Source organism: Tenrec ecaudatus, chromosome 17, assembly GCF_050624435.1.
Source record: "Tenrec ecaudatus isolate mTenEca1 chromosome 17, mTenEca1.hap1, whole genome shotgun sequence".
In the NCBI taxonomy this organism is placed as follows: Eukaryota; Metazoa; Chordata; class Mammalia; order Afrosoricida; family Tenrecidae; genus Tenrec; species Tenrec ecaudatus.
The window spans coordinates 16,233,382-16,259,736 of NC_134546.1; the positions used below are offsets into that span (position 1 = coordinate 16,233,382).

The window sequence follows — 26,355 nt, forward strand, 5'->3', positions numbered from 1 at the left end:
CGGCATTCAGGGTCACGGTACAGTTCACACTGTGATGCCTCTCAGGATTTGGAAACCAAGCAACCAAGAGGTTCGGCAGCTTCATTTAAAAGTACTGTATGAATGATAGAGATGTTCCTGTTTTGTCTAGTCATTGTCTTTTGTTTGCTTCTTGTTTGTGACATGCATGGTTTTCTGTCTATGAAATCCAAGATAGGCAGACCTACAGAGACAGTAAGCGGATCGATAATTACCTAGGGGCACAGCACCGGAGCATGGGGGTGGGGCAGGGCACGGGGAGCTAACAACAGTGAACATGAGAGAAAAAAAGTTCTGAATGTGCCTGTGGTGGTGATCGCACAAATCTGAATCTGACTGACCGCTTACATTGTAGATGTGAGGTAGGTGCTGACAAAACTATAAAGAAAAAACACACAAAACCACAAATCACTGGTCTGAATTAGGTCCATTTTAATCAAGGGTATAGGAGTTTACAACTCAGAACAATTATTCATAAAAACTATCTGATACACAAGATAGCTCACACCAAGAGTGCAATAACAAATCCATTATCTGCAAATCAGAGGTATCGCAAAATCCATCAAGACGGACTTTCACCTATCTTTCCCCCGTCCTTTTTCGCGTCCCCAGTCCTTGAGATCACGCGCGCAGTTTTCTGAGGCCTGGTGACTCAAAATACGGTCAGCAGAGGGAGTTCATGTCTTCTTCACAAAAAAAGCATGGCCCTGGGCCTAATGTCATTTGCCTCCCAACCCTAATGATGACTTGAAATGTGACCTTGCTCAAAGGAACACCTTGCAGGCCTTGAGGTCTCCTGGCTGTGACTGCCCTCCCAATACCCTCATGAGCCAAGCCCGGCTGCCTTTCGTGCTGATGGGTGAGAAGAGCACGCTTAGCGTGCAGGCAAAGGCAAAGGCCGGTTCGATTTTCTTTCATCTTTATGGAGAACAACTCAGAGCTATCAGCCAAGGGGACAGCATTGACGCAGGCCAAATAGCTACTGTCGTCTCTGGGTACTCTTTGGATGCCTTTATTCAGAGATGTTTATACCATGGAGAGCATTAGAATGCACACACACAGGTACACACAGGTGTACACACACACACAGTCACTTCTCAGGCAGGAGTCTTTGGTAGACTCAGAAAATACAACTGGCACGCCACTTCAAGGGCCTGCATTGTCCTCCCTTACCCCCATGATCTTTGTACCCCTCATTTGAACTGACCTTAACAACCATGTATGTAGTTGCCTGTCCAGAGGAATCAAGCAGATGCCTGTAACATGCGCCGATGGTTCTATGAAAAGGCAATGCTGATATCATGGACTTGATTCAAGAACAAAACCTGGCCAACGCACTCAACGTTGTGCGTGGCACACCGAGACCACTGGGGCACAGCTCTCACATTCTGTGGAATTCCAGGTGCTGAGAATACTGGATGAGCCGTCAGGGTGCTCCGTTCCTCGTCAGTCGTTTTTACCAGATATTGTTACCCATCCGCTTCACCCATAAACTTGGCCCTGGGTCCGGAGCCTCCTAAGAACAAGGTGAAGCGTTGCCTCAGGATTGTGTCTCCACAGCGCAAAGCAGGAGCCCTTCCGACCTTCACCATTCCATCTAGTCCACAGGAAATGGGGAAGGCGAGCCACCGCTGTACCCTTACTGGGGATCATTCCCATGTGATGAGATTGTCACAGGCTGTGCCCTAACGGAAGAAACTGCTTAAGAAAATGAAAGTTACCTCGCTTATGCACGTTACTGGTCTGGTCCTAACAGGGGCCTTGGTGGGGTGGGCACGAAGTGGGAGCAGGAACAGGGAAGGAAGGTCAGACAAGAAGACTTCTGCGGGCAGAGAAGCAGGGGCGACCTGTGTCTGGCAGGGTTTTGCAGATGGGACCTCGGGTCCCCCGGAGGTCATGTGGTCAACGAGGCCCTGGAAGGCAGAAGCTCTAAAGGACAGCATAGGATTCTGGGAGTCAGGAGGCCCTCGGGGGGGGGGGGATACCCCACGAGGAACGTCTGACGGCTCAGTTGAGAAGATGCAGCAAGACCCCAACCAGTTGTTGCTTTCCATTTTCAGCCATTTTGAAAATTCACTGAAGTTTTCCGTGAAAAGACTGCAAGCACGCAGGTGGTTCACAAAAATCAAAACCAGCCCCGAGGAGCTGATCAAGTGGACAATACCAGAGATGAACTTACTTAATTCCATTTAAATCATCAATGTCTACTCCTTCAGGAGGGCTGGGAGGATCAGAACTCTGGGGGAGGGGGGTTGGGGAGGGGGGTTGGGGTGGGTGGGTGGTGGTTGGTGTGTGTGTGTGTGTGTGTGTGTGGAGGCTGCAGGCTTGTCGACAGCTGTCCTAGGTCACTTTCAGCAAAATCATTTGGGTTCCAATATAACTCAGGTGAGGAAAGCCAAACCGAATCAAACCTACCCCATTTCTGTGGCCAAGGGCCCTTCCCCAGAGTGGCTGTTTGGAATTCTCCAACTTCAGAGACGGCAGAGAGTAGACGCAAGTGCTTCCATGTTCGATTCAATCCTCTGTGTCAGTGCATGGAAGCGCGCCTATCCCTTCCTGCGCACTTCACACCACGCATGCCTCTTCTGGGGGCGCACGGCTTAATGCGGCTTTGGTTGCAGATTCTTTCTATAATGGAGCACCCAAGAGTTCGTGGGGCAAAGTGGAATGCAAAGACCATGGGATTCTTCCAGGAGCTTTGTGAAGCCTCCTTCTAGCGGAGAGAAAACGGCAATCCGCTGCTTTGTCAGTCAGTGTCATGTCTTATCAGGCAGCCCAGAAACAGAGACACACAGACTCCACCATGAAGGGAACCCTTCACGGGCCACTCAGAGAAGAGGGTCTTTCTCGAAAGTTCAGAGAGAGATTTAGTTGCCAGATTGAACTGAGTCCTGGTGTGCTTGCGGGCACACATGGGTGGAGAGTCAGAGACAGCGAGACAGACAGATAGACGGTTGCTGTGTGCTGTGGAGTGGATCCAGATTAGACAGACTGACTCCATCAGGCAGAGCAGCCCTGTGCCTCAGCATCTCAGCATTTCCCGGGCGGGAGGATTTCCGGGAGCAGATGGCCAGGCCTCCCTCTCCCTTTCTCTCTCTCTCTCAGAGCGGCCGGTGGGTTTCAGCAGCTGAATGCCGAGCTGCTGCACCACCAGTGTATGCGTAGCAAATTTTCGACGCAGCGGTCAGTGGGTTCTTAATGGGATAGGATCTGGATTCCGTGCGGAGCAAGTGATCCAGCATCAAATGGACTTATTCCACTTTCCCTCTAACCCCAAGGGCCACAGCTAAAGGGTTAGATATGCGCCCCAGACAGACAGGTAACGTGATTTTCAACATGCGTATGATAACTTTTATCAATTCAATGGTTAATTAATACGGGTTCTTTTAGAATTCACCAGGGCAGGCTGGCACAAAGCCTTATGTCTAACCATATTCTGGTGCGCTGCTTTCTACCGCAGCGAAGGGGTCACGACACGAGTGCCCACTTACCAGATCAGGCATGTAACACAGATAGCACACAAACCAAAGAGAGGAGAGCATTTCCTTGACTCTATGGCTCCTCTTTAAGGTTAATCTGTTGCGATGTAGCTATTCAAAACACGCGTTTGGCTAACACAAAGCATCTTGCTTCTCCTTAAAGTGAAATCGCCCAGATTCAAGATGGCCACTGGCAAGAACATTCTGTTAGCCCTTTGTGACCCATGGGGCATAACATGCCCACCTGCATTTTCTGCCTCAGTCAGGTCTGGTGGAAAGCTATGATCCCACTCCAGGCGTGTGCTGCCCTCTGATGGGCCTGGACCACCGGGCGAGACAGCAGAAACAGGCCTGAGGACACCAACCCTGGCACTAGAGAACCCTTAGGGCAAATGTTTTCTCATTTCTTTCATAAAAATCCACATTATCTCAAAAACGGCATCTCATTTCAATCGAGACGCCTTCCGTTATGGAAAACACAATGTCGACAAAGAACGAAAAACAGAGAATAATTTGGGTTCGAGAAGGGTTAAAATGAGAAAATGTATGTGATCCCAAAAAAGGTCAGTAGGAAGGGACCAAACACCTCTTGCAGTACATGCCTGCAAAAACCCATCAGTTATTAGCTGCTCAAGAATACACCCCGAGTCCTACGATTTTATTTTGTTAGCATCCCTCTGTAAGGAAAAGGAACAAAAATAAACCCTGCGTGTGTTTCCGTTTCATGCTCTTACTTAAATAGAGTATTGGGCGTCTTTAACCATCACACATCTCCAGGGATCTAAAAGGGCGGCACGCCATGCTTGACACATGATACACTGTATAATACAATCCCTATGATTGTATCCTCATTTGTACCTTGAGCATTAAAACAGCCACTTGATGAGGAGGGAAAGCTCCCGGGCCAGCCTGTGACAGAGATAATCCTGCACATCCGGAAGGGTTTTCTGAGTTGGTGAGACCTCGCCCGCAACAGTCTTATCCGCTTAGCCCAGGCCTTGAGGCTTCTGTTGATAGGGCACATGGGACAAGTTCTGGGTGCGGCGTTTCCTGTGCATCGGCTAAGACAATCCATTCACCCAGCGGATGGTTTTTCATTCACTGTTAAAAAGAAACTCCAGAATGATGGTTAGGAGAAAGCAGAGCCTTAGACTGAACGTGGATCACCCACCAAAGTCAAAAGCAAGACTCTAGAACAGTTGAGAGACCTTGGGGGTGGGGGTGGGGGTGGGGATGGGCTGGGGGCACCACTGTTGGCGGCCTTGCTATAGTATCCATCGCTCATCTTTTCACCAGGTCATGTGAAACACTGGAGACTCAAGTTGCTCTTTGTTGACTCTCAAGAGCCTTGATCTTCGAATTTAAAGACCAACTCTTCTCACCAACTGTAAGGGAGTTGGCCTGTTAGGCTTGATTCTTGGATACATTTCCAATAAGTCTTCAGCAATGAATCGGAGTTGGTAAACAAAGCTCTCTCAGCCCAATTCTTCAGGCGGAATCCTGGTGCGGCTCATTTCAGGACGCCGACGTCCTCCGTAGCAATCTTCCTGCTGAGACTTCGGTATTATTTTAAGGCACGAATAAAAGGGAGGGGGCTAGAAATGAGTCGGGTCTTTCCAGAAATAGGCACAGTTTCAAAAACACAAGCCAGCTCCCTATCTGGCCTGTTTCAGCATCTTGAGGGCGGAGAGTGGACGGGTTTTCATGGCCGGCTGAGCAGCTCCTTTGCATCCTCCTGGACACATTACCCACAGCCCCGGGCTGCCTTCCTGATGAGGCAGTGGAAGAAAATGGCAAAGATTTAAAAGAAAAGAAAAAAGGAGAGAACCAAACATAATTCCTTTCTTTCACAAAACCAAGACAATGGGATTCACACCAGAGGGGCAGTCCGGAACCAAGTCCACTCTGAGACCTCGGTCCCAATCAGGTGGCCCTACGTCCTCCACGGTCAGTTTTTCGGTGAGGAAAGGAAGGACCCAACACAAACGGGGTTCAAGTCCATGTCAGTCAGTGGGTGAGTTGATTGTACAGGGTGGGGGACAGGACTTACCTAAAGACGACACATCTCCTGCTTACCCACAAACACACTCCTCTACACTCACACTCAAGAAAGCACGCATGTGGGAAGGCTCTGGCCACGTTAGACCGGTGTGCATCTCCACACAGGAATGGCTACGATTGACAGGACACTCCCACGGCCACATTCATGCAGCCTGGCTTGCTCACGAATTGACAGCAGACCACGGCTGGTTGGAGGAATGATGAGTCTCTTCAGGATCATGCATCCTCTTTAGGTGCAGGCGTTTTCATCTGGCGCATCTTTACAGAAAAATCTCTACTTTTCAAAAGTATTGCCCCAGTCCTGGGAGGGCGAACCTTGATGCTTCGGTGGGTGTAACACAGAACACAAAGGGCGGGAGTTAGAACGAGCCACAGCGCGGGCCCCTTGGGGACTGGGGTGACTGAAGTATCTGTCCTTACACTGCCGCAGGGCGAACGCCACCAGGGCGGGTGCTGGGTGGAGATGAAGGCCTCTGTGGAGGGAATGGAAATGTCTACAAGTCCAGAAGTTCACACAGACCGAACAAGTGTACATAATTTAAAGGGGTTCCCACTCAGTATCCTGGCAACCGAGTCCGCTCACCAGAGACGTTCTGCACTGGCGGCAGGGCACAGAAAGTCGCCAGGTGATGTATTTCTTCTGGAGAAGGCTCAGGTGTGGCTTCTAAGGTTTCTGCTTGCCTGCTTTGGACGGAAAGGGCGCTAGCGCAAACGGATCGGCCGCTGGCAACTCCGCAGTCCTGGAGGACAGGGGTGGGATGGAGACGGAGCCCGCGATCGACTGCTTGTTGGTTTGCGAGACAATTTTGTAGGCAGCGATGGGTTGGGCTTCTGGACTTGGCTCATCTTCTGGGCTATAGTGACGGGAATATTTGGACAGAGATGGAGGGAGGAACGGCTTGCCAGCCCCGGGGCCTGTGGCCACCTCCTTCTGGGGCGCAGGCCCTTTGTGTCTGTCATTAGGGTGCCCCACCAACTCCAGGGAAGAAGATCCCCTTGGGGAGACGCTATCAAGATGGTCTGATGCTTGCACAGGATGGGAGGGCAGGCTGGCAGGCTGGCCAAAGCCGGCCACGGAATACTGGGCCCGGGCGGCAGGGTACCCGGTTCTATCAAGGCCAGAGAGCAGGGGGCTGACGCCTGACAGGATGTCCCCCGTCTGACGGAGGAGGAGACTACCCTGCACAGGCATCTCCGGGGCGGCGCTCTGGGGACCGGTTAGCTCCTCCACATTCTTCTTCTTGGTAAAAGGAGCTCTGAAGAACACATCGGCCTCCTCTGGCTGGGAGGAGGCCGCAGGGCCCTTAGAGACAAATGGGGCTTTGGAGAAAATGTCCCCGTCGTCACTTGGAACCCTGGAGCTCCTGAACGGGGCGGTGGCGAAAACATCGGGCTCACCAAGGCCACCAGGGACGGGCTGGGTGCGAGCGGCGAACTGGTCCTCTCTCCCGGCCGGGAGCACCTCCGCTGGCTCAGTGCAGGCTTCGGACCGAGTGCAGGCCGCGGCTGCTCCCAGCTTCCCCAGGGGAGGCTTACAACTCTCCTCCTCCTCTTCAGACTCCATGAGGAGAGGGCGAGAGCCACTGCAGCCCAGAATGTCCCCCTCAAGGTCAGTCCCCTCCTCTTCACTGCTGTGGAACGAGCTATTGCTGGAGGGGCCGTCTCGGGCCAGGTAGTCGGATTCTAAGTTGTTCTGGGTATTTGCGTCAGGCGCTCTGGAGGGGTCTGGATACAGGGGGAGGCCTTGAACACCTGCCGAGTCGTTAAAGTGTGCTACCGCTATTACAGGACAGGGGGTGGGCTCTCTCTGGAGACCTGGAAAAGCACAAAGGGCAGAATTAGTGCACAGGATCGCTCGACTCCGTCCCCAGAACACTTAAGGGCCAACCCACGGCAGAAGCGTGGTGGGACCAAATAATAAACTGATGTTGAAATGGAGAAAAAGTGGGGGGTGCGGTGGGGGGGCGGGAACAGAACAGGAAAGGCAACGGCACACAGACTGGAACACAGCCAATCACGGTCTCACACTTCGGAACACAGAGGCGTGATGCGCGGGAGAGGAGATGGAAGATGTTAGGCACACGGGCATTCAGCGGAGCTACGCGCTTCACTACTACTCCACGGGGCCGGGCACCGCCACCTGCTCTACCTGGCCACGGCTCCACATGGCATGAAAACAAACCCAGTCACTCCTCTCCCTGATGAACACCATAGCCAGTTTTGGATTCGGTCGAGACGCCATCTGGATTCGGGAACCGGCACGTGGGCCAGTGGGCCACACTGCCTCTGTCCGAGCACGGACACTCTGACAGGCAGCAGGACAGGGCCATGGGCCACTGCCAGGTTTCCTGGCTGAGCTGCTCCAGCAGTACATGTCACAGAGCACGAGAGTGCCCCTCCCCCGGCTCCCCCAAATCAACCAATACTGCAGCCATTTTCTAAGGGGACAGTAAATAGATCCCCTTCCATTGGAGTTGCCCTGGGGGGTTTGTTTTCAATCTTCTAAGGTAGCAAATCTCTCCTCTGCTTAAATGAATGCATCAGAGAGTGTCTAAGCAGAGGGGTAGAAACATACAGGTGATCCCGGAAGTTCTAGCAAACTAATCATGACAGTCTAATTTTATCTAGGTAGAGGATCTTCCGGTTTTGAAAATCATATAGACAATAGTCAGAATGCAAGAGAGCTTACCTTCCAAGAAATATTAGCAGGTTAGAAGCATGTCATTGGGCACATGTTAGCAAGAGGGTAGGAAAAAGGCATATGTAACTGAGCAAGAAGAATCCAGAGACAGACAGGGTGATTGGGGGAAAGAGGCATCATTTCATCACAGGCTCAGTAAAGAGCCACCACTGGAGTTTCCCAACCACCGGGAGAAAGATTTGGATCCACTGGTAGGTATCTCAACCCTCCACAGATGCAGCTCAACCACACCCTCCCCACTGGCCCTCACCCCTCCTCTGGGAACCATCAGCTCGCAGAACGCTTGCTATAGAAATGTATGCCCTGCTAGAAGTTTCTGCTTCAATTGAGCACACACAACACAGCAGAAGAGGCGCCAAAAATCAGTTTATTGGGAAACCAGTCACTCATCAGACACATTACATTGTAAAGAGAAAGTAGAGATCTAAACATTTTATAGGCTACTGTACAAAAATATTACCTTTCTCTGAATCCTCTAACTTTTTTAGCAGTGCTTCATTTTAAACAGCTGTGATCTTAAATGTTTCCAGCCCCCCCACCCCCCCACCCCTAAAAAAAGTTTTTCTCCCCGGTTTCTCTATTTTTCTAACAGAACGTATTCCGTAAATTTCAGAGTTCAGAGACTTCAAGTTAAATTCTGTACTGGTGCCAAACGGCTGTCTGAATAATACTTGGACAATATGATTGTGAAGAGCATAAAAGTATCCTTGCATTCCAACTTTTCTAAGAGCAGTGAGATGGTGACAGGAAAGCACCGGGCTGCTGGCAAGCACTCAGAGGGATCCCTTCCCTCACACACTGTGTGCAAATCATTTCCCAGCTGGTATTGTTCAGCTCTGTCCCGGCGGCCCCCAGAGGATGACTGTGGGAGGAGACCCCGTGGACAGGGGACAGGGCTCTAAAATGAAGCTCACCAACAGAGGGGAAACAAAAGGCCCCAACCTCTTTGAGTTCCTCCCTAACACATCGTCAGTAGGATAAAGCTTTCAGTTGCCCAAACTAGGGCACAATCCCACCCTCTTCCACAACTACCCTGGGAGGCTGGTATTAATCAGCTGATTCTGCAGAGAGTAATATCTCTTAGTAAAGAAAGAGGGTAAACAAGGGGGGGGGGGATTTAGCCAAGCCAGTGACTGACTGGCATCATATCGAGCAGGAATCAAAAAGAATACTAGTTTGATTGGGCTTAATGTTTTGTTGTTTAATTTAAAATAGAAATCGGCCAAGTTTGATAATTAGAATTGTTTTTACAATTTAAGTAGAATTTCCCCTCGCCACCCACCCCAGTCCAATAGTTTGTGTGCACAGACTGCCCCCAAAGCAGCTACCTAGGGCATGTAGGGTACTCTGGATGCTGGTGGTGTGAGGTGTGAAGATTCCTCAGGGGTGCCTAGACGCAGCGCTGGCAGGGTGGAGGGGCACGTCTCACCCATCAGAACGATTTCTGTTAAAAACAGGGTTCCTGCCAACTCACAGCATACCCTGCGACCTTCATGGGAAACCAGAAGCAAACCACACTTGAAACCTAACGAACGGCTTTCAAAGAAGCCAGAGGCACAGTCAGACGCCTCCTAACAGGAAGGCTGAAGGGGAAACCAGCCCTCGACCTTCAGAACAAGGATCCCGACCTTGCCCTTGGCAGGACTCTGCTTCCTAGGTCTGGACAAGCACGCCGCGAGGCTGCGCTGGAGAGGGCTGGTCTCTTAAGCTCCCCATTTGTTTTCAGAGGAGGTGGAGTGTGACCAAGGCAGAGAGCAACCGCTCTTTGCAAGGCCCCAAGCCCGGAACTCTGGGGACCAGAGACAGGGCAGACGCCCACGTTTCCCTCAGGGAGCTTTAGGGAAGCAGAGGAAGGAAGGGGAGGCTGTGAGCGTAAACAGAAAACCAGTTATGGGAGCTTGGTGGCAGCGGGAGGTCTTTCGCGGGACCTGCATTGTGCCCTACAAGAGTCTGCTTCAGGACGGGCCGCCTGCACGATGAGGAGCCGCTTGTTCCACCAGGAAGGGGGCGTCTGAAGCAGGCTGCCTACTGGCAGCGAAGTCAGCTGCTTGGCACCGATGGAGCCTCCCGGCCTGGCCCGTTTCCTCTGGTCACCAGTGGCGGGCAGAGCACCTGGCCTGGAGCCACACCAGGGCACTGACCCAGGACCCGGGCTCACAGTCTATACAGAGGCCCTACGCATCCCAAACTCTGAGCTCGGGCATTCTGCGATAATTCCTTCTCATTAGACCATGTTTTCTTTTATTTTGGTTTGGCATATTAAATTAGGCCTGAAGTCAAAATTCACCTTTAAAAAAATCCTCCTCTTTTCTGGCTCTGTTGTGGGACTGAGAGCCAGGCTGAGCCCACTGTGACACTGTGACGCTACCTCTAAGCACCAAATGACGCACGTTTTAGCAACAGCTCATGTGCTAGGAAAGGAGTTCCCCCAAACGTACGAGATGTAACCACCCTTCTGGCTCCCGCGTCACCGCCAGAGCACAGACAGCGCTACCCACGTGCGCTGTTTAGCTGGTGCCGCGCGTTATTGGGCCCAGCGAGGGCCACCAGCATGCTGGCTGTGCGCTCCTGCTTGGAGCTGGCTAGTCCCTCATGCGGTCCATGGTGCACAGCGAGAATCCTACCTCCCCAGCCCTGACACCGAAGTGCCAGTGACCATCAGAGGCATAACTCTCACCCCAAACTGGAACGGAAAGACTTCTGAGTATTGTGATTCTATCGTGAGGGAAAGGAAAAGGAAGTTTCCCTGGATTGCAGCACCAGCGGACACGCAGCCAGGGGCCTGAGAGATGCGCACCAGGGAATGACTCGGTTGGTTCTGCCCTGTGTGCTCGCTGCCGGCTCTGCGCCTCCAGGGGCTGAGGAGACCCGGCAGCTGCTGTTGAGGTGGTGCCTCTCTAGCCAATGGGCAGATTAAGTGAGACTCATTTCTCGCCGGGCAAATAACTGCTCTTGCCAGCATAGCATGTTTAATTAAATTGGCCTGGGCATATTAAAAATTAAATTAGAAGAAGGTAGCTGCCAGTCTGCTGGTCCATGTGGTAACCCAGTTTCTGGTCGTCGGAATGCATAGTCCCCGGGGGGGTTGGTTCTCCTTGATTACACCGTGAAGCCAAGGGCAGCCGTGGCCCTGAGCTTGTCCTCAGTGGGCCTTTCTCTCCACGGGCCTGTGTTTCTCGGCCCCTCAAGAACGCGCTCCCATCCCTTCTGTTACTGTGTGTTTTCAGCTGGAGAAAACATCGGGTAGGTGAAGTTATGAACATCTCTAAACATGCTCTCTGGTGAACAGATAAAAGACTTTATTCCCGTTTGCTTACATAAGAAATTTGTTTACACAACTTGTTCTCTATACAATACTTGCGTAGCAATGTTCAGAGTTGGCATTTATTTCTGTGTTTACTGCATAAGATAGCTCCATGTACATCTGCTTGCTTTTTCTTCTTGAGGCCAGGAGAAAGGCTGGTAATAAATACACATCCGTATGACAAGGGTAAGGGGCGGGGGCAGCAGGGCAGGAGAGAGACAAGTTCAGGACACTGCATCGAAGTGGGACCCAAGAGCATGCCTTCCATTCCAGTAACCACCGCCAGCGGGTAACCTTGTTTGTGTCGGTTTGCGTTACCCAAGGAGAAGGGAAACCCAGGAAAACAAAATTGCATCTTGTTACAGATGATCTGAAATGGAGGCCACCTGGGATTCATCCTGACACAAGAAACCCAAGCACACCCAAACTCAGGGCATCCTAGTGCGGAAGAGAAGGAAGAATTTGGTTCCTCTAGAACGGAGAAGAGAACATTTTGCAATAACTGGAGTCTCTCGGATCACCCACCTACGTGCAGGAAGCACAGCCGTCCACGTGGTCAAGTTTCCCTCTTCTACAAGGCAGCTTCTAATTTGTCTACTGCAGCACTTTCAGCAATGCTGTCCCTTTTATCCCTAGCCTCTGTAAAAGGAACTCTGGGCCCCTGGCCGGTTTTCCGACTGAGAAGGTTAAGGACTCCTGCAGAGAGAGGGAGCCTTTATTTTTGGTCTCAAGTACCTAGAACAGGCAGCCACCCTGCAAGTCTCTGCGCTGGGCTTGCCACACAGGTCTCCTCCTCCCCAGGTCGCTGCCCAGGCAGGGCTGGTCCTGACTTAGGGGAACGTTGGTTGGCTTAAATAAAAAACCGACCAGGTGACTAAGAAACAAAGCAAAACAACATTAAAGGCGAAACAAAACTAGCATTCCATCATCAGAGAAACAGGTTCTCATCAACTACTAGCCGCTCCAGTTCCACACCTCTAATTCAGAAAGCACGACGGCCAGAATCAAACGACACTGACCAAAGCCACTGCCCCCTTGGAGGGGCTCCCACGGCCCCGTTGTATTTTCCTCAACCTCTCAAGAGACTGGGGACTGCAAGAGATCTCTTCTTCCGAATACCGAGGAAATGATGACTGATCTTTCTCATTTTCCATTCGAGGTTCTCTCTGGGAATTCCCTGGTTTGTTTTTTTAAAAACGGTCTTCAGTGCTCATCTTGCCAGGAGTGGTTCTGCTCTTGGGAAATAGCCACGTTAGTCAGAACAGACTAGTGGAAAATAATAAGAAAGGGAAGATACTTTCAGATGCTGAAAGTGACACGAATGGCCCAGTATTCTGCTTTATCATATCCCTTGACGTTACTTGTGAAGCGGGGAGTTTCAGAATCGGGAAGTGATGGCAGTCTCATTACATTAAGGGTTAGCTTCTCAAGTGAAACCAGGTACCTTTGAAGGGAATACACGCCCTTGGACATCAAGGATCTGAGATGTCTGCTACAGAAATCTTTCCATTGTACTAATCACAATCACAATTTAAAACAGCCCATCCAGATCTCATCTCCCTCAGAGGCTTGTGTTTTTCAAAACACGGGGACTTGAATTTGAGGACTGAGTCGGCTGATGCTGCAAAGGCGGGGAAACAAACTGATGACGAACCGGCTCGGTCCCTGTTTGCGCACAGTCGGACCAGAAGCAAGTCAGAAACCTGTCTCACCGCACGTGCCCTTGTAAACTAGCACATCCCAGATTACTCAGGTAGGAAGAACCGAAATCTGGTCGAGTTTTGTTGGAAATCTATAGGAGTGGATGTGTCTGTGTGTGTATGCGTGCATGCAAGATCAGAAACGGAAAATTTCTGTGTTCAAAGTTCTGTGATCATTTAAGTTTCTATTCAGGTAACCAAGCAGGAGCAACCCAGAGGTGATTAAAAGTCCACTACAATTCTCTAAAGGGAATACATTGCTACAGTAACAGCAAGAACTACAGAAGGTAACTGAAGAACCTCCGGATTATATCAATCCGTCATAGTCCTTCTAGAGTAACAGTACTCAGGACTCTATGAATGCTAAAATCTGAAAGACCACCGAGTTCAAACCCATCCTGGGACACACAGCAGCAGCGACAGACCTGAACGGCGAGTGAGTCTGGCAAGGGTTGGGATGAGGTCCCATGAGGCCGGTCCAGCACGCTGCCTCCTTCCAGCGCAGACCTGACCTGGCCTCCTTAAACTGAGTGGCGGGACTACAGGATGGTCTCGGAGGTCCCTCTGTGGCCCAGCCTCTGGCTGCATAGGCTATTATCACCAGCGCTCTGCCCTCACTCCAAGGAAGCTGCTGCGGCCACGGAGACGCTACACACTGAGGCAGGCCCAGCAGCGAGACACTCACAGGTCTTACTCTGCAGTCTTCCTCCTCAAGGGCAAAGCCCAGACAATTCACGAGACTGTAGCTCCCTCGGGCTTCTACCTAGTCTTTGGCATCTAATCTGTTCATTTTCATTAGCAGTCTCCATTAAGCTTTATTGAACCAAATGACTAGATAATACATCTCAATGTAATTATGGGTAATGAAACGAAAGGAACAATTTAGAGACACTTAGTTAATTCCTAAACTATACTCTTCATGGTTTTGATTAAATCGAGAAACTAGATTATTTCATTATATTTCTAACATGTATATATGGAAAAAAATCTGAAAACACAGTGTTCAAACATTATTCTCATTTAAAAATAAACCTTTCCTTCATTAGTTTATACATTCTTTCTATGTCTGGGAAAGAGAATACAATCCTGCTCCGTGGCAGTTTTTCATGTTCATAATAGAGTAAGTCAGCCAAGCCCCAAGGTCACGGTCACCACTACCAACTTAGAGAGAGCTTGTCAAAGACATCTTTAAGAAAACAAAATCCAAAATCCTCAGCATGTAGGTTGGTGCCTCTTGACCTTTTGGAAATCAACTGTTTTCTTAAGACAGGCCTTGACTTAGCACAGCTCATTTCAGCTGGCCCAGGAACGATTTCAAACCACAAAACTGGGAGGCTGGGACCGCGCCCCAAAGCTATTCAAAGGGCTGTTCACACCATGCGGGTGTGTGTGTGTGTGTGTGTGTGTGTGTGTGTGTGTGTGTGTGTGTGTGTCAAAGCTTGCCCTCCAAAGTGCATGGCTCTTGCGGTTGCTGTGAAACGCCGTCCCCTCCCTTCCCTCCTAAAGTGCAGACATGAGGCAGAAGCAAAAGTACTAGATAAACAAGCAGGTGGGCTTGGGCTTTTATTTGTTCAAATCCAGCCAACGGAGCACTTCCCCTTTTGATGGAGGCGAAGGGCACCCACCTGAGGAAGAGGACAAGAAGGGAGTCCCCAGGGCTCCCCGCTTCTCAAAAGGGCAAGCCGATCAAACTCGCTTTGCCACGGGAGGGGGAGAAACAAAACCAGACAGAACCTACCTCAGTGCCTCCATCGGTACCCAGAGGGTGACCTGAGGCAGGTGGTGAGTGCAGGGCCTTTCTCTATTCTGGGTGAGACGCTAATGTTAGAGAGGGGCTACCCTTCCTTGTGTGCCATCTTTTAGGCTAAGAAGTCAAGGGAAACCAGCCGAACGTGTCCCATTAGCGTAGCCTTCAATTTAAAAGATGGGAGAGAAAAGAAAGACCAGTAGCTACAGAAAAACGGTGCTGAGCTCAGCAGCAGGCTTACTTCGGATTACCTGAAAATAAACAACATGCTTATGCTACAGAGACAGGACCTGCTGAAAGCGTACAGCAACATACGGGTCTGCTGGACGTGACTCCCTATGTGACACTGGAGGATCACGGTGCAGGCGTGCACGGGAGAGAGGCATCTGCTGATCGGACTTGAAACACCAAGTGGAAACAGAGCTAGTCAGTGTCTTCATTTATACACAATTTACAATATTTGATTCAAAATAAAAGTCACAAGAAAAATACATCTGTTTCTGCTACAATTCCTTCCCCTCCCCCGTCCACCCCCCAAGTGAAAAGTCTTCTAGTAAAAGCTATCATATTTCCACCATTGTCTCGTTTTGGTCTTATTCTGAGATCCCAGCTTGGGACAGTTAACATGACAAGGAAGGGCGATACTGGGGATTTACGGCATATACACTTTTTATCCAAGGATCTCAAGCACTTGCAGTCACATCTCCAGATCTGAGAAATCACGGTTCAGTGGAAGCCAGAACGCTGGACGAATGCCGGGTAGGTTGCGTGAAGCGCACAATTCCTTGGCTAAGTCTACGAACAGAGGTCAACGTTGGCTGGCTAGAGCTGGGCTCGGTTTCTCTTGCCAAGCATAGACTGGTCTCAGTCAATCCGATCCCCTCTCTCTTAAACCACAGACCCATCTCTAGGCTACTGCCTAAAGTCAAGGTTGACTGCAGAAGCCACGTCCTCATGATAATGCATCAGGAGATACAGCAAGAAACAGGTAAACACATTTGTCAGCATCTGGCCAAAGGTGCCAGGGGTTGGGAGGCCATTCCTAGCAAGAATGAGACAAAGGTGTCAATCCACTAGTCTCAGTTACGGGTAAGCTTCGGGTGGAGTCGATTCCAGCAGCGGTGACGCCCATGGCATCTAGCACTTGATTTAAGATAATGCTATTGGAGAAGGGCAATGAGGAAACACAGCAAAACTAACAGGGAGAAAAACTGGCCAGGGACTATCTGGAGGGCCAAAGTGATTGTTTTTTCCTTATCATTTCTATAAGAGAAGGCAGGGGTAGGAGATAAGGGCTAGAGGTCCCTTATTTGTAGATTTAAAAAAAAAAAGGAAAAAAATCAATTGTTTTCTTTTGAACTCCATAATGAAACTGTGTATTACGGGATGAAGGTTACAACTGCATGTGCTACTGGGCCACGGCTACAGGTCTATGAGCTGATCCACCAGCAGCAGAGACCTGGCTAGGTTGGGAAGACTGGGCTCAGCGCTCCCACTGCTGGTTCTAGAGTGCCCACCTGGAAGTGAGAGATAGGAGTTCAGTACAACACAGAGAGGGTTACGGGGCAGAGGCACAGAGCAAGCAAAGGAGAAGAAAAGAGAAAGCAAAAAATCTAGAGAAGCAACATTTTACATTTGCAAACCCTCACATGTTATGAATTTTAAACACATCCACTAGCTACCTAGCTCCTCCCACCTAGAGTTCAGGCAGTCTGTGCACACCATAGGCCAGGCCAGGGCACCTTGTGGAAGGGGTGCACTTCTTAAAGAACCTCCATGTTGCCTGGGCCTTGCTGGCTTTACCCTACTTCCTGACAGCCCCAAATCAGTACAATTTATGTTGGTCTGAAATGAGTTATTAAGACCACTGCAGTAAGAACATGCTTAAAAATAAACCAGAAGCTTCTCTGGCAGTTGGGGGTTTACCGGCATGCTCACATGGTTGTCATTCACCAGAGAAGAACGAGGGTGCCTCAGGAATGTTCCCCGCCCCCCGCCCGCATAAGTAATGTCAGAGCAGCGGGCTCATCTCTTCGCAAGAATGGTTATTAGAATGTCCAAGTCACGATCAAGAATGCTAAGTGCTTTTATTGATATGCGCCTTAGGGTTTCCATGGACTGAAGGTCACTTCACTTTTTTCGTACTTTATGCTAGCTTTTCACACTGTATACCCTTCTCTGAATAAACACCAAGGTCAAGCTCAGCTGTCTTCCTATCTGTATCCCGGCTAGCTATACCGATCTAGCCCATAACGTTCATCACTACCTGCTCCCTTCATGAACTACTTCTCCGGCCTCTTGCAGGCTCATTACTATTTCAAAAGAGCTGATTCGCACGAAGCTCTTCTCTTCCTTTCATCCTCTTTCTTACCTGGTGGATTTTTGGTTATCAGTACAGGAATGGGGTCAAACTCATCTTCTGCCACCTTGTCCGAGCTCTCTGGGACATCAAAACCTGAGATGAGATTACTATCCTCTGCAGCTTTATAAAGAACGCAGGCACATCAGCAGAAACGACAGAGAGAGAGAGAGAGAGAGAGAGAGAGAGAGAGAGAGAGAGAGAGAGAGAGAGAGAGAGAGAGAGAATGAATTAGCAAACGAGAGAACATGTAAGCGGCCCAAAGTTCCCAACTGTACAATCATTCTTGCTTTTAAAACAGCAGACCCAGAACCCGTGCAGAGACAACTGCCTCCGAGAGGCCACTTCAGTGCGTGTGTGGGCCATCGGACAGGTGCTCTCAGACGAGTGCTCTACAACTTACAAGGCAAACTAGATTGTCATGACAGAGGCAGCGCCTCCACGGCACCAAGGCACCGGATTCAGTCATGTCCCTTCCTTCCTGAGCAGATAGAGACCTGACGAATCGTACTCCCCAAACTCAACGTGCTAGCTCTGATGCCTCAGGGCATGTTGGGGCAGAACCTGGCGTTAAAAAAAAAAATCTCTATTTTAAACGCTGCCGGGTAAAAAGGAGCCGGGTGGCGCAGTGGGTATGCCTTGGGCTGCCAACTGCAAGGTCGGCACTTGTAAAGCACCCCCGTGGCGGTGTGGGAGAAAGCCGGGGCTTTTACTCGCATGAAGAGTTTCCGTCTGGGAAACTCCCAGCGGCAGTTCTACCCTGCCCCACGGGGTCGCCGGGGCGGTGCGGGGTAAGATAAACGCGGCTATTAACAGGTCCAGCCACAGGCTACTGCTCACTTGTAGTCATCTTGGGGGGATTCCCTCACACGGGACGTGAGAGATGCGTGTCTGAGTATTTGACTCCTTCCAGAAGACTGCGTCCAGGGCCCACGCACAGAAAGAAGTCCAGAGCCTGCCTGGCACACCTGTACTCAGCCAGTCAGGCACTGCACCGAGCGCTTATTACAGCTGAAGTCAAGCGATGCCTGTCCACTGGAAACCCAAACCACCCCAGCCCAAGACTAAGAAATGCAGGTGGGAGATGTGCACAAGAAACGCCGTCCGCGAGGACTCGAGGTGAAGCAGAATCCACCATCTGCCGTGTCCTCATCGCAGCCACCACTCTGAACCACATCGGAAGAAACAAGCTTAAGTTCTGGGGCCAAGAGGGGACACATTAGCCAGTAGTCAACCCAGGCGTCTCCTTGAGGGACCAAATAGCTGTACCGACTAACTGCGGAATGCCTACACTCCAGCCTCCTGAGAGAAAGCAGCACTCCTGTGGTGTCCTGGACGTATGACAAGTCTTACTGACCCGTGCTGCGACAGAAGCTCACGGGGCCACCTCAACCCTTCCCATCAGGCGTGAGGTAAATTCATTAGCCACACGGGAAACTCCCGGGAGCTACTGTGGTGTTCTCCTGCGAGGAAACAATGTGGGCCCGAGAAGAAGGGAGCATTTACCTTTCTGGGCTGGCGCCGAGATGGCTAGCGGGGCAAACTCTTGCAGAAGATCGGTGGTAGAGTTAGAAAGCAGAGAGGAGTCAAGCAGGGAGTCTTCCCCAGGGAGAGAATCTGAGCCCAGACGGACAGCATCCCAGTCAGTGACAGCATTAAATGGCACACACACAATAGAAAAATTAGACTTTTAGCCTCGAAACATTTCATTCACATGCGGTACAGCCCAGCCGAGCTGGGAGAAACAGGTTTGCCCTTTGGATTTCCATGTAAAGAAATAAGCATTTCCAGAAGCCTTCTGAATGTTAATATTTACATACATATTTTTTTTGCTCAGAGTTTGCTGGTTCATTAAGTTTGTGATTTGGATGCCAACATAACCTTAGCGATTCAATACTTGGCAAAAGCCATTTGGGGAAAAGTGTTTGGAAGTGTCCCTAAACATTCCCTGGAGAGAGTGTGCCCAAGCCGAGCCAGAGCGCCCTGGTTGTTCCCGACGAGTCTGAGCAGAGCGTGGCATGCATTTTTCAGAACGCACCCCGAGTCCCTTTCATGGCAGAATGATTTTGCTCCTTATTAGGGCAGGTGGTCTTTAACTCTGAATTGCTCCTGGGAACCCAGGCCTGCAAGGGAAAGAACTGGAGGACGAGGAGATTCACAACTCAAGCTTTTCCGATGTGAGTTGTTTTCTGGGGAACTGTTTCCCTAGCAGCCTTACTGCGATTCTACAGCGTGCAAGTGAGGAGAAGGAACCACCTTTGTCTTCTGTGCTCTTTCCCCTCACCTGGATGAGGCTGTTCTCACCTGTCTCGGGCTTTTAATTGTTTCCAGCGTGTCAGACAGACTCTTACAAAGATAATTCCAGAGTCAAAATAACGAAGGTTATTATTATTCAATAACCTTGAATATCAACTTTGTATTCTTGAACAGTTCAGAAAGTCTACTGAGCTTTTACGTTGGATTCAGAGGGAAAGCCACGCTGGACTGGGAAAGAATTCCATCTTGCCTACCACTTAGTGGGGCGACCGAAGCGCTGTTTTGGGGCCACCGTGCCGACACACACGGAACGAGAACTCCAAGTGCCCCACTGGACTGCCCTCCAGGGCAGTTGCCTCAGCAGTGTGCTCATGGGAATTCTGGCAGCTCAACCGAGGGCATTCACCAAGGAGGCAGGGGCCACCGCCGGCAGCGAGAGAATGTCGACTAATGAGATAGGATTCACCAGAGAAGGCCAGGCCTGGATCACTCTACAAATAACACGGCTCCTAAGAGCCCTGCTCTTTGGGAGAAAACACATCACCCAGCACCTAAAACCTGGGGCTGAAACAACTCGGAGGATCCATTCTTGGGAGCGCTCGGCCGGCACCACCATCTGTGACCAGTGCTCAGGCGCACAGAGCCCTCCCCTAACTGACCTGTGCGGTTCGAGGTAACGGGTTCCGTCTGAGATGGGAGGCGCTGGGGCGCCGGGGGCTCCAGCCCTGGAATGAGACTCTCGACGGCAGCCTCTGCTTTCTCTTTTATGACCGAGGCAGTCAGAGCAGGGAGGAAAGGGCAAAGGAAAGGAGGTCAGAAGGTTCTGGACACAATTCGGGGAAGGCTTGCTTCTACAAATGGCCACAATGCCTGCCATGGAGGAGAGGGGAGGCCCGGGAAGTGTCTTTCCGTGTGTGGAAGGTTCCCAGCCCGTCTCCCTTCTTATAAAGAAACAGCAGCTACGAGCAACCCAGCAGATCTCTTCCTGGCACAAGAGTGAGCAGGTTGTAAGGAACCACATCTCTGGGAAGTTTTTCTTAGTGGACAGACTTGGGGACAAACCATACCCGGTGCCATGCAGGCCACCAGTCAGCTCAAACCAGCTCCTGCGCTCAGGGTATCTGCATCATACGGCATCGGCTGGCGGGCAGCCTCAGGGCATGGCATTTTTGAGTTCTGAAAGCATGGCTGTGTTTGTAGGATGGGCCGCACTGCGGCGGGAGTCATTCGTAGGTCTGTCTGGCTGCATGACCTGTTTTACTGCTGTCAGAGCACAGAAAAATGCACGTCTCTGCCCCGCGCTCTAATCAAAGGGCTGAACCACTGAGTGAATGGTTTTCTGTTACTGACACTCATGGCATACAAGGTTTCAGGGGAAATTATGTCTATTTTCCAAACATATAGCAATGGAAAGGGGGTGGAGTTGGAAAAGAAAAAAAATCTGCAAATTCCATTAAGGTCAGTAATGATAAGGTCCTATTCAAAAACACCCATGATGCTTAATTTAATGTAAATGTTCCCATACTCCTCAATCCTAAGAAATTCATTCTAGAAATCTCAGGATATGAACGAAAACAAACACCACCAGTGGTAGACCCGCTGGAAGGCAGAGAAAACACTTCAGTTAGGGTTGTACGTAGATCACACAGGCTTGGGCTTCTGGGTGGGCACAAGGCATGGCTTCCAAGCCGGGGGGGGGGGGGCGTTGCCACTTTTCACTAGCATTCGGTGAACCCAGTAGACAGACAACAACATGCACACGTGAGGAAACAGAGACGGCGAGTTTACCATTGACGGCGAGTTTACCATTGACGGCATCAGAGGTGCTACCAAAAGGATCGGTCATAGGCAAAAGGTCAGGGAGCAGAAGGGAAGTGTCAGGAGACTTGAGTCCCTCAATAAGCTTTTCTAGGTGGGCAGAAAGAGAGAGAGGGAGAAAGCAAAAATGCAGTGAGCGCTCAAAGCAAGCTGACCACGCACCATTTTCGATGTAGACACAGACATCCAGGGGTCAAGGTTTTGTGTGGATTCACCGTAAAAACGAACACTATTCGGATCATTTCCCCAAATGAAGCAGTTACTCCACGAGGCCTCAAAGATGCTCCCCGAGTCTGTCTGCTTTCATTTAGAATCGACATAGAATAAAAGTCACTAATTGTAGGGGCATCATTTGATTTTGTTCCAGTTGGCGACTTCTGACAAATGGACACATCTATGTGACCATCACTGAAGTGCTATTGAATCTTTAAAAGTTCCCTGTGACCTTTGCCATCAATCCGCTCCTCTCACCCCTCCAATCACTGACCCATCTGATCTTCCTTCTTCCACTGCAGTTTTGCTTATTACAGACTTCCCTAAGAATGGAACGCATGCAATGTAGTCCTGTGGGTCTGTCTTCCTTCCTTGGACACAAGCTCTTGGCGCGTCGTCCCTGTTGCGGCAGTGTCAGGAGAGCGCTGATTCTGGCTGGGTGGTGGTGTCACCCTGCAGCGCAGCGAGGCGCGGTTCGTTCAACCATTCAGTTGATGGGCATTTGGTCACGGCCAGTTCAGCGATTAAGAACGAAGGTGCTGTAAACACTGGTGTATGTATTTAGTTTCCTGTCTGGGCTTTTAAAAACTCTTTTATTGATGAGGGTCTTGCATTTGGATACAGTTTATAACTCACCAAGAAACATCCACTCAACCACTTCTAGGCTAATGAATGAAAAACAATAATCAGTTATCATCTATGCACAGTGCACTTGTGACATATTTATGGCCAAATCTCATAAAACTTACTTAAACCTGTAGGCGGATGGTATCTTACATCTTGCAAGACATGAAAGAACCCGAGAAACCTATAGCCTGGTCACACCTAGTGGTGCCACGTACGACTGATCCTTTAGCACCGTGCCCCCAGCACCTTGTATTCATTTCTAACTTATTACAGGAAAAGCAGTAACTGGACACAAAGTAACGAGCCATCGAGCTTTATGGGAAGAAAGGACTTTAGAGCGCACACCTCATTTTACAATGAGGGCGATGAGGCCAGAAAGAGCCCGCACCCTGACCAGGTAAAGATATGTTAACAATACGTTTGCTACTGCAGAAAAACACTGTTTAGAAAAAAATATATATAAAATGTTAAAAAAATAAAATGGTTGAGAAAAAGAAGTGCTTTAAAGTTCAATTACATGAAAGAACCATTTTACTGGATCTATATTTTAGCACACTGAATGAAAAACAAGATGGGTTTTCATAACAAGCCTCATTTTTCATTATTCTGAAAGATGGCTCTTTATTTCTTTAAAAAAAGGAATCCCTTTACATTTTTAGCACTCATGTTTGCCCTCTTGTGTCACTAGATAAAAAGTAGACTCAAAAAAGGCCTGTCTCGCATGCAGGATATGGCAGAGCCTGGTCTTGACTCAAAGTCCTACCCACATGCTGCTGACAGGGCCTGTCTACGTTCAGCGATACCGAGGCACGGTCTTCACTCTGCCGTGGTCCGCGAACACTGGTAAAGTTATTTATGAAGTGTCGGTGTGAGAAGGAACTTCAGATCTTATTCGCCCGAGTCTTTTCAATTATCAGCTCCAGAAAAGTGAAGTAACCCCGCCCAGGACCTTACAGTAAGTCAGCAGCAGAATTAACTAGGATGAGGCTCCATCTTCCGAACTCCAAGGCTTGTACTGTATTACTTGGTGGAGTCTGGAACTCTACCGCTCTACTTTAATTCCTCCTGTTTAACTAAGGCTTTGATGGCATTGAAATATAGACTCTTGGGAAGGACCTAACCAATCAGAACAGAGGGAGCTTTAAAGGAGAGGATTGCTGGCATTTTAAAATCTTTAAAGGAAGATGTAAGAGAAAAGGTGTAATGAGCATCTCTCTCGCTCCACTTCCGCACGCTCCAGCGAGAGTGGGACAGGATTAGAAATCACTGAACCCATTTCAGATTAGTCTCTCTCCTCCAGACAGTCTTTATCAACCACAGGATAAAAAACAAACCCAACCCCCTGCCTCTAAATCTGTTTTGATTCACAATAACCCTACAAGACCGAGAAGAACTGTCCCATGTAGTTTCCAAGACTACAATCTTTATGGAGGCCACATAGTTCTCCTGAGTAGAGGCTGTTGGGTTGAATGGCCAACCTCTTGGTAAGCAACTGAGAGAATGTCATCGTGCTTTGCAGAAAACCACACATCCAACACAGTGCTTAGACAACAGAATCAACAACGATCCAGCGCTCCCTAACCCGCGGTCTGACAAGGATTTCATTCAGGGAGGCCTATTTGAGCAGTTTCCAGTCATGCAAGGGTTCAGGGACCTGAGAGTAGGCTTCATTTCAACAAGGAGAGAAAGGTGGATATTATATAAAGCTATAGAACAAGTAGGGGTAGGGATCGCGAACCAACGTTATAACAGCATTGACTATCTTTATGGCAATTTCGCATTGACATAGCGATTTCTAATAAATGATTTCATCAGAACCACCTGATCAGGGCAGTAGCAGACTAGGTTTTAACAGTCCCAGCTTTAACGATCAGAACACTGAGCGTAGGTGACTCGACAGTGACCACCTAGCCCAGCCACTAGGTAGGCGGCTAGAACCCCAAGGTCTGAAATGATTGAATTTATTTGATTTTTTTCCCTAAACCTTACATTTAGCTCTGGAGCCCAAGGCTGAATTAATCTAGGCCTGCCCCACAGGCAAAAGACACATTCAGAACTTAAAGGAGGGAGACAAAGACGCGCACCTGTGACGTGCAGAGGTAAGGGTACTACCGCTTCCTCAGCCACAACGTGGGGTGATTACTTCAAGTACCTCCCCTCTGTACTATTTGCAGGGTCAAAGGAAATTGTGTGTAAGGGCATTTTAAAAGTGGAAAATTAAAGGGTCCAGTCATAGAAAGGCATCGTTGTTGTTAAGAAACGGGTCCCACGGTCCTTACCATGAGGCCTGGAGTGGAGAAGCTGAGCCTTGGCTGGAGGCAAAATCAAGACAGTGAAAACAAGACACTAGCCACAACCAAAACACCTAACCGGTGGCCACAAGGGTGGAGACAGTGGCAAACGGCATACTTCCTTGTGGGTAATTAGTCTAGGTACCAGGGACTCCGTAGCCCTTTCTTCAACTCAGGCCAAAGGGGAGGATGCAGCTGAGGCCCTCTCCACCTGTGCGCGCTCAGATTGAGGCTGGCCTAAGAAGGGCCTGCCAGGCCTTCCTGGAGGGTACAGCCAAGCACGGCTCTGCTGCCTGTCTATCTTCTCTCTAAGCACAGCCCCTGAAATGGTCCCAGTGTGATTTTTGGTATTAGCGAGCTCTTGCCCTGTCCGGTACGCTATCAAGTTACATAGTGCTATTGTTAGGAGTTGTCTATCATAATTACGTCACTTTATGAATTGTATCCAAGAGTCACTCTTCGGGTTTTTATTTGAGCAGTAATAGAAGCACAGCTAGGTGGATCTGTTTACAGAGGCACAGTAACTCAGCTTCCCTATAGGACTGTGCCTACTTCTCACCTGACGCTGCTACCAGCGGGGACAGCGCGGGAGAAGAGACTGGTGGATCGAGTCGGGCACGACAGAGGCAGCCCTAGGAGCAGGAGTAGTGCCCCTTGACCAGGGCCTGTCTCCGCTTTCCCTTCAGCAGAGACAAGGAATCGCCTCATTTTATTACCTGTCTTTACGAATTGTTTTAGCACCTCGCTGAAGTCCTAATAAATAGAGGCTATGAATGTCATAATCATGTCCAATCTAGATATGATCAGCAAAATAGCTTTAACATTCTCTCCAGGAACTGAAAAGACACACAGTCTCTGTCAGTTTAAGATTAAGAACTAGTAAGAAGGTGGGTGTTGGGTGCTGGGTGGGGTGGGGGCGGCTATCAGAAGTAGAATGACCACCAGCTACTTCTCAAACGTTGGGCCCATCGGTCTACCTTTTCACAGAGGCTATGACAGAAGGAAAATGACAACTTCTATTCTTTAAATGACTCCCACCCACCCTCTGCTTTTCATGGGGAGAAAAGGATGGGAGGGTGCGGTCGTTACATCATCACCTGTCAAGTTGAGGGTATTGAGAATAAGGGGGTAGAGTTTAGCCTGACAATCAGGATGCAACTTGATGACCTCATTTGGAATCATGATGGAGATAAATAGCTCACTGGAGGGCAGACCCACTCTCTCTCTGCCTTCCCTTCCGTTGAGACACTAGCGAACTGGAGACCTGCACCAGTGTTGAGATGATTCCACCACCACTGGATCTGTAAGACTTTCTATCCACCGGCCTGTGATCTTCCTGCATTCAGCATCATTGCATGTGCTGTGTGAGTCTAAAGAGGAATTTTTGGACTAGTGTCGGACATATGGGCTAATATCAAACTTATGGACTTCCTCTAGATTGGCCTGGGATGTTTTCTCTATATACAATCACTCTTTGAGATAGAGCTGTCTCTGACACACTTCCATATAGTGTCTCTGGATTTGTTTCTTGAGTCAACCCGGACTAACACAGAGGGGGTCTATTAGGCATTCACAAACTCCAAGTGAATGACATCTGCTTTTTGTTACAAAAGCTTCTTTAATCAGAACACACTAACCATGTCTTGCTTTCAACTGTTTATTTAGAAATGAGGATCTGGGGGACTGAGTCATGTGAACTCAAGCAGTCTAGCTCTCCTCACTGACAAGGTCTTCAAAGGCTTTCTATATAACTTGGGTAAAGGTTTACTGAGCAAATCAGC

General features: G+C 49.6%; 1 protein-coding gene across 20 annotated transcripts in view; it reads right to left on the minus strand.

The window, feature by feature from the left end:
* Positions 1–1,347: 1,347 nt before the first annotated feature.
* The window catches only part of AAK1 (AP2 associated kinase 1), a 185,952-nt gene continuing 160,944 nt past the window's right edge, over positions 1,348–26,355 (minus strand). For 3 of the 20 annotated variants that reach the window (XM_075535444.1, XM_075535447.1, XM_075535443.1), the window contains 5 exons: positions 21,414–21,533; positions 20,285–20,386; positions 18,876–18,986; positions 17,382–17,492; positions 1,348–7,373 (listed from right to left, as the gene is read on the minus strand). In XM_075535444.1, the coding sequence (XP_075391559.1) occupies positions 6,223–7,373; positions 17,382–17,492; positions 18,876–18,986; positions 20,285–20,386; positions 21,414–21,533 (1,595 nt within the window). In that variant the 3' untranslated portion in view covers positions 1,348–6,222. Of the gene's footprint in view, positions 7,374–9,914; positions 16,528–17,381; positions 17,493–18,875; positions 18,987–20,284; positions 20,387–21,413; positions 21,534–26,355 lie in introns of those variants that run through there. The other 17 variants (XM_075535457.1, XM_075535458.1, XM_075535459.1 and 14 more) reach the window with 13 other exon arrangements.